The sequence below is a fragment of the Triticum aestivum genome, chromosome 5D (assembly GCF_018294505.1).
Source record: "Triticum aestivum cultivar Chinese Spring chromosome 5D, IWGSC CS RefSeq v2.1, whole genome shotgun sequence".
NCBI lineage: Eukaryota > Viridiplantae > Streptophyta > Magnoliopsida > Poales > Poaceae > Triticum > Triticum aestivum.
The window spans coordinates 384398472-384412873 of NC_057808.1; the positions used below are offsets into that span (position 1 = coordinate 384398472).

The following is a 14402-nucleotide window of genomic DNA, read 5'->3' on the forward strand; positions in this document are numbered from 1 at the left end:
ACAACCGTGCCTCTCGCGGAAGCAAAACTGTGACTCTCGCGAAAGGAAAAAAACAGAAAACACGTTTTTTTCCGTTTCCGAGAGGCACGGCCGTGACTCTTGCGAAAGCAAAACCGAGCCTCTCGCGGAAGCAAAACCATGTTTTTTCCGCAATTTTTTTTAAAAAAATTTGATCGAAAAGCTAAGGAAGACCGATGAAAAACTAAAACGTCGAAAAACCCGAAAAACCCCGTTAAAAAGGCCGAAAACGTGCGCGAAAAAATAAAAAGACAAAATCCGGAGGGAGCGCCCAGAGCGCGACACGTGGCGAATGGCTGAGAGCGCGCCAAGTGTTACTGATCGTTGCGAGGTTTCCGAAGGAGCGCTCGTTAATTAGTTGCTCTCGTGTATGGAAGGAGATCGGAGGGGCTTGGGCCCTTGAAACCCCGCGTACCAAATGGGCCAACGGGGAGCGATGGTTTTGGGCCAGGGCGAGGAAAATCCGTTGAAAATCCCTCCGATCCACTTGTACCAAATGATGGTTTGGTGGTTCCTAATCCTACTGTGATTCCGTCTCTCGGACTTTGGTTTCCTCCCTTCGAGCCGACTTTGGTTTCCTCCCTTCGCGCCAGCTGATTCAACACGGGTCGGTATTTTGAGATAGAGCGGGATCTCTTACCCGACCGCCCGGTAGCGCGGAGAGAGAGCCCCGTTCAACAAAAAAGTAACGCAGGGAGAGAGAGAGAGAGAGAGAGAGAGAGAGAGAGCGGGAGAGAGGGAGGGAGAGAGCTAAACATCGTCGAATCATGGGGCTGATGGCGCTGAATCGGCTCATCTCCAGGCAGCGGGAGCAGAAGCAGAAGCGAAATCGTGGCCGTATCGAAGCCAATAGTAAGCCCCGCGACTTAGCTTCTTCTCGATTTACCTTCTGCGGCTCCTCCTATTTGTGCCTTGTTGCCATGTGTGAGTTTTTCCGTAAATAAAAGTACTTTTTTTGGAGCCCTGTCCGCGTTGGGGATCTCACTGCGTGGTGTTACCCGGTTTGATTAGATCGAAGGAATTCGACGAGCCTTGGGGGCAATTGCGCCGTTTTCCTAAAATATTTGTGCTCAGTTGGAGTATGATTTTCAGATTGACACAACTGAGTCTTGTAGATTGTAGATCTCTTTCGCGTTCCTGCAAAAATTGGACAAAAGATCCAACTTTTACATAAAAACAACTATTTTGGAGCCCTAACTGCAGTGGGGATATCGGAAGCTGATGAGATCCAGTTTTATTAGATCGAAGGAAATTGACTGGACTTGGGCGATTCCGTAGTTTTGCTAAAATACTTGTGCTCAGCTGGAGTTTGATTTTCAGATTGACACAATTTGAGTCTTGTAAATTCTAGGTCTCTTTCATGTTCCTGCAAAAAAATTAGACAAAATATCCAACTTTTACAATAAAAAATCAGTTTTGCTAAAGCACATCTAGATGTGCTATAAGTATTGCACATCTAAGTCCTATGTCATTGATCTTATGTTGATATTCGTGTAGATATTTTCTTTTTCTTTTTTCTCTTTCTCTCTATGCTTAATTCACTCACTTAGATGTGCAATAACTAGAGCACATCTAGATGTGCCCTAGACACATCCATAAAAAATACGCTTTTTTGGCCCTCTTCGCAGTGGGGATCTGTTAGGACCCTGAATAATTGTAGTACAAGGAATATATGCAAGATCCTAACTAAAGCTACTGAATAACTGCAATTACTGGAGGAAAACAGGGTTAAGATAAAGTAATTGCAAGGAATTATTAGAAAAGATGCAGGATTTATATAGAGGAACAAGGTAAATTAGGTTTTTTGTTCTTGGGTGTTACTAAACAAAGCAAGCAACCAGTAATACAAGATCACCCTTCTACCCTTACATCTAATATTCTCTTAATATCTCATAATACTACTACCCTGACATTCAACCTCCGTGGGTTCCTTGTTCTACAAGGGAAATCAGCAATTCTCCAGAATTCTTCATCCATGTTAAGGAGGCTGAAAATTGATCAGCGAAAGAGTGATTCCACCTAAGTTCATGTGTTGTGAATAATTCTGAGTGCATTACACTTCTGAAAAATCTGGCAAGAGCGCATGACATTGAACTGTGAGCTGCATAGTGCATTCCGATCCTTTTTTCCTGTCTCAGTTAACAGTAGGTGCCACTTTGGATGTGCACTTTCTGTACTTTTCCTTGCTCAGGCAATATAGATGCAGGTTGGATGGGCTTCCCATTTGTGAGCTTGAGTACTGCATTTGTCGACACTGTTCGCCAACATGCAGGAATCAGATCATTAAACTTCCTGTTGTCCTTGCCAGGGTCTCAAATGTGTATTCCCACAAGGAAAAAATGCTCTTGCTTTCTATTTGCTGTTTTACAGGGATTATAGCATCACGTTCAGTTCCAGGAAAAATACGCAGCTTCTGATATAAAAGCAATGCAATGCCTGAATCCCTTATATTTAGGGAGTGCTATCTAACACTTCAATGAAGACAATTGAGTAGCCGCTCACTTCATAATCATATAGTACATCATTATTCTGGCATATCGTCGAACACGTTGGGCGTGGCGTGAACTGTTGCCGTCAGTTCCACACTGGGAAGTGGGCTCAGGAGTTTTTGTGCTGTTGGCATTGGTGTTTCAGTAACCGTGGAAGGATAAGTGGTGAAGTTTGGAACAAGGCAGAGGTTTGGGATTGTTCCAGCGAGCTGCTGTCAGGCCCACATGGCTGCTTGCTAAGGAAGACTGCAAGTTCTGAGACCATCGTGTGAGCTTCACAAGCTCACCTTCGATACTGTCAAAGGAGGTTTGAGTCTGCACTTGTTGGTCTTCCAAATGGGCAGTGATGTCTGGGACCCCATATGGAAAGCCTCTTTGGCTTGAGCTTGCTGGTGCGCCACCTTCATCAGAGTAGCCTCCCCGGCTTGAGCTTGGAGGTGGAGTTGCTGCTCCTCTGTGGCTGAAGTTGTTGACGTCACATTGGTCATGGTGTCTGGCCGGAAGCACGGGTAGTCGCATTTGGCGGCAGACGTGCATGTGTGGTCCAAGGCCTTCTTGGTCCGCTAATGAACAGAGAACTGGGGTGGATGAATGTTGAAGTTGGCATGGTTTGTGAGATCTTAGTGGAGGACGGCTGGCATCATCGGGCGGAAGAGGAGGTGCTCAGTGCATGGAGTCTTGCTAAAATAGTTGTGCCGAGCTTTGATTCTTGTAGTCATTCATGTCCCTGCAAAAAATTGGACAAAGATTCTACTCCCTCTGTCCCAAAATATAAGAACGTTTTTTACACTAGCATAGTATCAAAAACGTTCTTATATTTTGGGACGGAGGGAGTAACTTTGTGTGTGCTTGAACTTGTTATTTCCGTCTGTTGGTGCCTGTACTAAACATAACACTGATGTTTCAGATGGATGGATTGCTTCATCATTAGCTAAAAGAAACAGATCACCCTGCCGACAGGATATTAATTCTCATGGTGGCAAAAAAGTAAGATATCCAGGGCCAGATCTTCCAGAGGTATGTTCTGATAATGCTAGACTTCTATCAGCAGCATAGTAAATAAAAATTATGAACATATCTTTCACCGCATTAACTTTCCAGCAGAAAATTGTTCCACTAGTTTTAAGATCCAGTTGATAGTTATGAACTACTCCTTCCGTCCCATAATATAAGAGTGTTTTTGATACTACACTAGTGTAAAAAATGCTTTTATATTATGGGATGGAGGGAGTAGATCCTAGAACCTTCTCCGTGTGAGCTGTGTCATTTGTTTTATTTGCCATGATCGATGTACGTCACATTGTTTTCCCTTCTGTTTATGCCTACCTAGAACCAGTTGCAACTTGTACTTAGCCTTGGCTAATTGTAGATTGTGCCATCCTTTCCCACCTTAAGCCAACATTTACAAAGCAAGTCTTTTACAGTATTATTCCTTATGAGACTTTCATAGTACTTTACCTCAAATTCTGATCTTCTGTACTTCTGTATGCAGGACATCTGGCGTCATATACATTTCCTACTGCCAATGCAAGATGCTGCCCGTGCTGCCCGTATCTCTCAGTCCTTTCGAAGCTCCTGGAAATGCTATCCCAATCTTACCTTCACTAATGAAACAATGTGCTCCAAAGAAGATTTGTGTAAGAGAACACGGGCTCTAATGTTATAAGAGACTACAACAACAAAATTGACCATGTTTTAAGAAACCACTCAGGAGCTGGTGTGAAGAAATTGAGGCTTGAATACTATGTTATTCCTCATGATGCAGAACCGTATCATCATCTCACCAGTTGGCTCCAGATTGCGGTTACACCAGGGATTGAACAACTCCACCTTACACTATCCCCGAGGGATGCAACTTTTAACTTTCCATGCATGCTTCTCTCTGAGAGATGTCATGGCTCTATTCAGTATCTTCACCTTGCCAATTTGGACTTACATCCCACATTTCAACTTGGTTTGAGAACCTTGAAAACGCTGCATCTGTATAATGTGCATATTACGGGGGGTGAGTTAGGGTGCCTTCTATCCCATTCCTTTGCTTTGGCACACTTGAGACTTCAATATTGTCATGACATCATTCGCCTGGAGATACCTTGTCTGCTGCAGCGGCTCAGGTTCCTGGAGGTTCTTGAATGTAGCCTTGAGGTGTTAGAGATCAATGCTCCAAATATCTCCAGATTCCGCTTAATGGATTTTAATGTGCAACTCTCGTTTGGAAAGTCACGGAAGATGAAGAACCTGATGTTGAACAATAGCTGTGGCATCAGTTATGCTATTGACAACCTTCCTTCCTGTGCGCCAAAAGTTGAGACTCTTACCATACATTCTAGTTATGAGGTATTCTCTCACAGTTAAGTTGGTAAGTGATATAACAGTAGCCATATCTTAGGAATAATTAACCAGAGTCATCTTTATGCAGATAATTAATGCACCAGTGACATCTAGCAAATTTCGCCACCTCAAGATCTTGATTATTTATCTATTGGGACTCCATTCTCATCGGGACTATGATTATTTATCCTTAGTTTCTCTTTTTGATGCTTCTCCTTTGTTGGAGAGGTTTGTCTTGTTTGTAAGTCACTGTTCACCCTGCAAAGATTATCTAATTTCCATGTTTGAATAATGAATTTGAATGTCTTGGCCTTTGATCTTCAGGTATCACCTGTGCAGTCCAAGTATGACTGGTTTGAGGGAGATCTCTCATCTCTGAGACAAATGTCAGAACACCGCCATCACAACCTCAAAAATGTGAAGATCAGTGGTTTCTGCCCCCAAAAAAGCATGGTTGAGCTAGCACGTCATATTCTTGAGAATGCAACATCACTTGAGTGCCTTACATTGGACACCACTCCTATTAGCTACCGGTGTTCTGGTGATATATTGGCCAGGAAATGCCCTCCACTGGAAACTGCATATATAAGGGATGCTTATAAATCAATCTTGGCTGTTAGAACATACATTGAGGGGAAAGTTAACTCCACAGTCAAGTTAAACTTACTAGGGCCTTGCAGCCGGTGTTATGCTTTGTGAAATTCAGATCTGAATCACCTTGAAAAGTTTAGTTGTTAAATGGTTGCCTTTTAGTTCTTTGTTTGGATTCACCAGTCATTTTTGTGGAGTTTATGTATTTTTACTTGCACCTGCCGTGATGAAGAACTTCTGGCAAATTTATTCGTTTCAATCTTCTAGCAATACCTGGAGAGAAATAGTAGCGTGGTTAGGCAAAGATATTTGCTTTCTTGTGGTGCAATTTCATACAAGCTGAAAGTAGCCTTTGATTCAAAACATCTTTCAAAATTCAGAAGTGGAGTTTCTACTTTTGAGCACAGCTGGAACCTTTAGGCTCTGACCCAGAAAACTGCCGATTGGTTGTGATATTACACCCGGTTTTGGCTGGTGTTGAAAACACTTCTACAGCCTTTGGCATCGTCTATGACCCTCACAGCTCCTAGAAGGTCGCCCGCTTCTTCTGCCCTAGAGAACCTATACAGAAGAGCTGTTAGAGCAACTCCAATTTGGTGACCCAAACAGACATGCGGTTTATCTGCTTTTTGTCCATTTGGGTCGGCGTGCCCGCCCACTTCCGTGTTTGGATTGGCAGTGCGCCCAACGTGTGGACACATATTTGTCCTTGTGGCTGGTATGTGGCCATTTATTCCTTCTTTTTTTGTGTACATATAACAAAAATTGCCCGAAGTTCAGATAATTCAAACAAATACAAATATCTCATAGTTTCATAAACAAATAATATCTCATAGTTTATAAGCCAAATGAAATTTAAATTGTCGCAAATACATTTGAAAGAAAAAATAGTCGATACAATTGGTTGCCAACGTGAGCCCACATATGCTCAACCAAATTATCTTGCAGTTGAATGCGAGTTTCTGATAAGAGGAGAAGCCAACCTTTCTGAGGGCATCCTCCTTGCACTCGAAATAGTTATCGTACACCCCCTCCCCCCTCCTGAATACAGTTGAACACATGTCTACCCATCCAAAACGGTGCCGAAATAGGTTGTGTTTGAAGAACGGGTTAGGGGATTGGTAATAGCCTTGCTAGAGTAGGCAATGGCCGCTCTCTGTTGCCCCGGGATCGAGCCCCGAAACATCACCGCTGCCTACTAATGTGGTAATGGTAGCAACCATAATCTCCTCATCGCTAGACGACGAATCATCCGAATCGCAAATGAAATTGTTAAGAAAGTACTTGTCGCCATGTCCATTTGTACCTTGCGGGCGAAACGTCGAACACCTTGCGGCGGCGGAGGCGATGGGATGGCGTCGCCCTTGGGGTGCTACGATGGTGACGAAAACAGTCCACCAACGCCGGAGTATGGGGCCATCAGGGGGCGGTGTGCTGCTGGGGGCGGTATGTGTGCACGAGCGGGCAGCCTTGGCACCGGAACTGGGCGGCGATGGCGTGCACGGGGGGGGGGGGGGGGGTGGATGTCAATGGGAGGAAGGGGAAATGACCAATTTGTCACCGACTAGCAGGCCAGGCGGAGGACAAGGGCGGGCGTTGCGCGTGTCCGCGCCGATGCAAACCCGACCCAATTTTGGGCCTGAAATGGATTGCGCACGAACAAAAAAGTGGACGCTGGTCCGTTTGCATGGGCGCGTTGGGCCGTCATTTGTGTCCGTTTTGATCCAAACGAACACGCACAGATAGTTTGTGTCGGTGCATTGGAGTTGCTCTTACAACTACAACTTGCGCGTCGAAGTTGCTCTTACAACCACAACTTTGGGACGGAGATTGTCGACGCTCATTGTTTTGGACCATCGACCATACCAAACATGGATGAAGAATCCCAACCAGGGTTTCTCTGTTTTAGGCTAGAGGACAAATCGTTTAGTGTCACGCCATCGTCTCCTTGCTGCCAAGGGCCTGTATGCAAGATGTCCTACTTGACCGAGCTGCGGGGTAGCTAAGCGTGGCTCATCCTGGGCCCAACTGCGAGTGGATTGAGATCTGGGCGTGCAACGATGTTGGCAACAACCCATCATAATTGACTCAACATTACGTCTTCAGAAACTCCCCAGATGGTTAAATGGTTCAAAATTGCCATGTACTCCCTCCTAATATTAGTCTTTTTTAAAAATTTCACTACGGACTACATACGGATTAAAATAAGTAAATATATATTTTAAAATATATCTATATACATCCATATACAATTTGTATTAAAATATCTAAAAAGACTTATATGTAAAAGCAGAAGGAGTACGATCTATGAAAGGATATCTTTATCCTACAAGTTCTCAAGAATATAGTTGGACTAGATCGCTTGATATATCACCCCCATGGTGATCCCCTATATTCCATCCCTAGTCTAGTTGAAAAGTCGGTTGGCTCAATATGTACTGTCAGGGAAATATCTTTTTTTGAGGGAAATATCTTTTTCAGGGAAATATCTTTAGTACGCTTGTCCAAATCAAATCCCGGTTGTAATAGAGAAAGACAATGTATATCTAATTTTGCTCCTAGTATAAGGGTTAAGGCCACAAACCTCCATGTTCTAACATCTTTTTTTTGGAAAAGGAGGCTAAGACCCCAGCTCTGCTCGAGGCATACATTCATCTTTATTTATTATTCAACATAAGTCTAACAAGAACATATATCAAGTCAATCGAAGCCACCACTCACACCTACAAAACTCGATAATATGGAGCGCTCTCACTCCTCATATCTAAAATCGGTGCCGTCGCCGATCCTTCCACATAATGTATCGGAACTCACAGCCGGTGCAGCAGACCTAAAGCGTACACCACATCCACATGTTTTAGACACCGCCATCATCATCGAACCGCTGACCCATCTTCAGGTGAGAGATCTACATCATCCTTGCCAGTCCGTCCATCCGTCGACGCCACCACAACGCCCAACGGCGCCACCGCCCCGCGCTCGTCCATCCATACGCAAAGATTCTAAAAGATCTATCGTGTGTAGCACCTGTCGACCAGGCATGACACAACGTAGTGTTGGAACACGCGGTACGCTACGCTAGCGCCAAATAAAATTTTCTACCGCGCACCCAAGATCATGCTGCTGGAAATAAATCACGGGATCAGGTTTACCACTAGACGCGCAGTCACCACAGCGGAAGTAGAGTTGGTGATGCGTGTAGCCGATCTCCCGGCCGTCTCCTCCTCGCGTTGCCGATCTCCCGCGAACAGCGAAGACCCGTGAACGGTGATCTCCCGCGAACAGCACCTCGCGGTTCCCTCGAACGGTTCGTCCAAATACCGCAGATGCGATTCCTCCAAGGTATCCACACGTACGGGGAGCAGCGTCGAGCGGCGGACTGCTAGGTCCGGTCGCGCGGCATGGGCATGGGGAGTGGCGGTGGCTAACCAGGGTTCAATCCCATCAACCCTAAGTGGTGTGCCCACTCCCCTTTATATAGACCTCCGAGGTGGGCTCAACACTTGAGCCCACTAGGAGTCCACATCCATATTCCACTCAGATCCAATCCGAATGGGCTGCAGCCCCTTAAGTGTGCGACCCTATAGGTTCACGTACACATGGACACGACCAGAGTCGATAGTTGGTAGCGGCTCCTGGCAGAACGTGCCAACTCCCATGTGGGCGTAAAGTCGTTTGACGAACCTCAACAATGTGGCATATGCAACATTCCTTTTGCCTCACGATATTTGTTGTCGAGCTCAAGGCGAGTACTTGTCACCCTTGTGTTAGCTCGACCTCTCTTCTCGAAACCATGATGCAGATTCCCGAACTGGGTCAACACTTAACCCAAGTCGCATGGCCATGCTTTCCGAATCTGATCACTCAAGAGGGCCCAGAGAATACCTCTCCAAATAGGAGGGGCAAATTCCATCTTGGTCAACCATGTCTCGCGGCATGTCTCACGACTCACCTGAAAGCTACCTTTATAACTACCCAGTTACGGAGTAGCGTTTGATAGACCCTAAGTGAGTCGATCCTCATCCCGAGAACATGCGAGGACCTCAGGTGTAGGACATGGCATAGACATTGCACTTGAGACTAACAGATGACTATATCTCGCTGCGTCTCAAAGTGGGTCTGTCCGGCTCGGTGATCTCCATCCCCGAGCCCATACTATCGGTTTAGCATCTCCATGCACATGACTTGTGAAACATAGTCATCAACCGAGTCGTATACTAGTAAAGGATATGTGTCCGCATAACCTTATCAACTAGGGACCATTAAAACAATCATCATACAATACATAGTTCCACAAACAAGTCACATACTTATTAATACATATCATTGATGATGTTCAAGGACAATACAAAGGACTCATGAATACATATGGAAATATCATCATCACATGATTGCCTCTAGGGCATATCTCCAACAGGTCTCATATCCATTTCTCTCGATGCACTATCTATCACAACACGTGATAGCCCTTTTGTAAAGGCATCTGCTAGATTCTTAGCCGTATGGACATACTCCAACGCTATCACTCCAGAGTTTCTTAATTTTTTGACAGCTTTTAATCTCATTCGCATGTGTTTGTTGGACTTCATGTTGTCCTTTGGACTCTTCACCTTGGTGATGACAGTCTGATTGTCACAGTTCATAAGGATAGCCGGAACCGGTTTATCAACCAATGGCAAGTCCATAAAAAGATCTCGAAGCCATCCTGCTTCGACACCAGATGTGTCTAATGCTGTTAATTCTGCTTCCATTGTCGAGCTCATTAAGATCGTTTGCTTGCAAGACTTCTAGGAAACGGTGCCACCTCCAAGAGTAAACATATACCCAGTTGTGGCCTTCATCTCATCAGCATCAGAGATCCAATTCGCATCACTATACCCTTCAAGTACCGACGGGTATCCCGTATAGTGAAGTCCGTAGTTCATAGTACCCTTCAGATAGCGCATAACTCTCTCAATAGCATGCCAATGCACATCACCCGGGTTGGAAACAAACTGGCTCAGTTTGCTCACAGCAAACGCGACGTCAGGCCTCGTTGCGCTCGCTAGGTACATGAGTGAACCAAGGATTTGAGAATATCTCGGTTGATCCTTAGCCGTGCCTTCGAACTTTCGAACCAACACACTAGGATCATATGGTGTTTGAGATGGTTTGCAGTCCGAGTATTCAAAACGGCTCAACACCTTCTCAACATAATGGGATTGTAGAAGTGTAATCCCACCCTCATTATCTCTCAGTAGCTTGATGTTCAAGATAACATCAGCCACACCAAGGTCTTTCATCCCAAAGTTCTGAGATAGAAACGACTTGACCTCCTCAATGACTTTGAGGTTGGTTCCGAATATCAGTATGTCATCAACATACAAAGCACAGTATAACTCCTTCGCCTCCACCATGGCGATAGTATACACATTTGTCAGCTTCATTAACAACGAAGCCAACAAATGTCAGAGTTGTATTAAAATTATCATGCCATTGCTTAGGTGCTTGCTTCAGGCCATATAAAGATTCAACAACCTACACACCTTTCTTTCCTGACCATCTATCACAAAGCCATCTAGCTGTTGCATGTAGATTTCCTCGTTTAGCTCTCCATTCAGAAAAGCCGTCTTAACATCCATCTGGTGGACGAGAAGACCATGCGAGGCCGCCAACGAGAGTAATACTCGAATGGTGGTCAGTCTAGCCATAGGTGAATAAGTATCGAAGAAATCTTCCTCTTCTTTCTGGTCATAGCCCTTGGCCACAAGCCTAGCCTTGTACTTTTCAATCGTACCATCGGGCCTAAGCTTCTTTTTGAACACCCACTTACATCCCAATGGCTTGCAACCATAGGGACGCTCAGTGATCTCCCATGTCCCGGTAGCCATGATGGAATCCATCTCGCTACGGACCGCATCCTTCAAGTAGTCAGCTTCTGGAGATGCATACGCTTCTGAAATAGAAGTGGGAGTGTCATCCACGAGGTAAACGAACAAATCATCACCAAAGGTCTTTGCAGTCCTTTGTCTCTTGCCCCTACCAAGGGTTTCCTCGTCATCCTCCTCAGGATTTTCATCATGTGTTTGTTCATAATAATCCATAGGAATGGCAGGCTCAGGAGTCTCCTCAGATTCGTGTCTAGAAGTGCTTTGCATATCTCTCATAGGAAAAATATCCTCGAAGAATGTAGCATCCTTAGACTCCATAATTGTACCGACCTTCTGGTCAGGCACCTCAGATTTCACTACTAGAAATCTATAGCCAACGCTGTTCTTAGCGTAGTCCAAATTGTTGCGGAACGCAGTAATTTCAAAATTTTCCTACGCACACGCAAGATCCATCTAGGTGATGCATAGCAACGAGAGGGGAGAGTGTTGTCCACGTACCCTCGTAGACCGTAAGCGGAAGCGTTATGACAACGCGGTTGATGTAGTCGTACGTCTTCACGATCCCACCGATCTCAGCACCGAACGTACGGCACCTCCGTGTTCAGCACACGTTCAGCTCGATGACGTCCCTCGTGCTCTTGATCCAGTTGAGGCCGAGGGAGAGTTTCGTCAGCACGACGGCATGGTGACGGTGATGATGAAGTTACCGGCGTAGGGCTTCGCTTAAGCACTACGACGATATGACCGAGGTGGAATATGGTGGAGGGGGGCATTGCACACGGCTAAGACAACTGTCAACTTGTGTGTTCTAGGGTGCCCCCTGCCCCGTATATAAAGGAGCAAGGGGAGGGGGCCGGAGGCCTCACAGGGTGCGCCCCAAGGGGGGGATCCTACTCCTACTAGGAGTAGGTTCCCCCTTTCCTAGTCCAACTAGGAGGGGAAGGAAAGAGGAGGAGGGGAGAAGGAAAGAGGGGGCCGGCCCCCCAAGCCCTAAACCAATTCGGTTTGGGCCTTGGGGGCGCGCCCCATAGCTCCCTTGCTGCCCTCTATTTCCACTAAGGCCCATGAAGGCCCATTGACCCCCCCCGGGGGTTCCGGTAACTCCCCGGTACTCCGGTATTTATTCGGTGACCCCCGGAACCTTTCCGGTGTCCGAATATAACCTTCCAATATATCAATCTTTATGTCTCGACCATTTAGAGACTCCTCGTCATGTCCGCGATCACATCCGGGACTCCGAACTACCTTCGGTACATCAAAACACATAAACTCATAATACCGATCGTCATCGAACGTTAAGCGTGCGGACCCTACGGGTTCGAGGACTATGTAGACATGACCGAGACTCATCTCCGGTCAATAACCAATAGAGGAACCTGGATGCTCATATCGGCTTCCACATATTCTACGAAGATCTTTATCGGTCAAACTGCATAACAACATACGTTGTTCCCTTTGTCATCGGTATGTTACTTGCCCGAGATTCGATCATCGGTATCCCAATACCTAGTTCAATCTCGTTACCGGCAAGTCTCGTTCCGTAATGCATCATTCCTTGACTAACTCATTAGTCACATTGCCTGCAAGGCTTATAGTGATGTGCATTACCAAGAGGGCCCAGAGACACCTCTTCGAAACACAGAGTGACAAATCCTAATCTTGATCTATGCCAGCCCAACAAACACCATCGGAGACGCCTGTAGAGCATCTTTATAATCACCCAGTTACGTTGTGACGTTTGATAGCACACTAAGTGTTCCTTCGGTATTCGGGAGTTGCATAATCTCATAGTCATAGGAACATGTATAAGTTATGAAGAAAGCAATAGCAATAAACTAAACGATCATAGTGCTAAGCAAATGGGTGGTTCATGTCAATCACATCATTCTCTAATGATGTGATCCCGTTCATCAAATGACAACTCATGTCAATGGTTAGGAAACTTAACCATCTTTAATCAACGAGCTAGTCAAGTAGAGGCATACTAGTGACACTCTATTTGTCTATGTATTCACACATGTACTAAGTTTCCGGTTAATACAATTCCAGCATGAATAATAAACATTTATCATGATATAAGGAAATAAATAATAACTTTATTATTGCCTCTAGGGCATATTTCCTTCAGTCTCCCACTTGCACTAGAGTCAATAATCTAGTTCACATCGCCATGTGATTTAACACCAATAGTTCACATCGTCATGTGATTTAACACTCTATAGTTCACATCGCCATGTGACCAATACCCAAAGGGTTTTACTAGAGTCAATAATCTAGTTCACATCACAATGTGATTAACACCCAAAGAGTACTAAGGTGTGATCATGTTTTGTGAGAGAAGTATAGTCAACGGTTCTGTTACATTCAGAGCCGTATGTATTTTGCCAATATTCTATGTATACAATGCTCATGGAGCTACTCTTAGCTAATTGCTCCCACTTTTAATATGTATCCAGATTGAGACTTAGAGTCATCCGGACCGATGTAAAAGCTTGCATCGACGTAACTCTTTTCGACGCACTCTTTATCACCTCCATAACCGAGAAATATTTCCTTAGTCCTCTTAGGTAACTAAGGATAACTTTGACCGCTGTCCAGTGATATACTCCTAGATCACTATTGTACTCCCTTGCCAAAACCTAGGGCAGGGTATACAATAGGTCTGGTACACAGCATGGCATACCTTATAGAACCTATGACTAACGCATAGGGAATGACTTCCATTCTCTTTCTATTTTCTATCATGGTCGGGTTTTGAGTCTTACTCAACTTCATACCTTACAACTCAGGCAAGAACTCCTTCTTTGACTGATCCATTCTAAACTCCTTCAAAATCTTATCAAGGTATGTACTCATTGAAAAAACTTATCAAGCTTCTTGATCTATCTCTATAGATCTTGATGCTCAATATGTAAGCAACTTCACCGAGGTCTTTCTTTGAAAAACTCCTTTCAAACTCTCCTTTATGCTTTCCAGAAAATTCTACATCATTTCCGATCATCAATATGTCATTCACATATACTTATCAGAAAGGCTGTAGTGCTCCCACTCACTTTCTTGTAAATACAGGCTTCACCGCAAGTTTGTATAAAACTATATGCTT

The 14402-nt window shown here is 44.8% G+C and overlaps 2 protein-coding genes across 2 annotated transcripts in view; both read left to right on the plus strand.

Annotated features, from left to right (window-relative positions):
* The first annotated feature begins 563 nt into the window (after nt 1-563).
* LOC123121978 (uncharacterized) lies at nt 564-5688 on the plus strand. Its single transcript, XM_044542084.1, has 5 exons — nt 564-870; nt 3415-3524; nt 4000-4844; nt 4927-5079; nt 5163-5688. The coding sequence occupies exons 3-5, from the start codon at nt 4380-4382 to the stop codon at nt 5535-5537; spliced, it is 993 nt and encodes a 330-aa protein (XP_044398019.1). The 5' UTR covers nt 564-870; nt 3415-3524; nt 4000-4379; the 3' UTR covers nt 5538-5688.
* A 1093-nt stretch (nt 5689-6781) lies between these two features.
* The window catches only part of LOC123120686 (uncharacterized), a 59183-nt gene continuing 51562 nt past the window's right edge, over nt 6782-14402 (plus strand). Inside the window, exon 1 of the mRNA XM_044540674.1 lies at nt 6782-6875. Within this exon, the coding sequence (XP_044396609.1) occupies nt 6782-6875 (94 nt within the window). The remainder of the gene's footprint in view (nt 6876-14402) is intronic.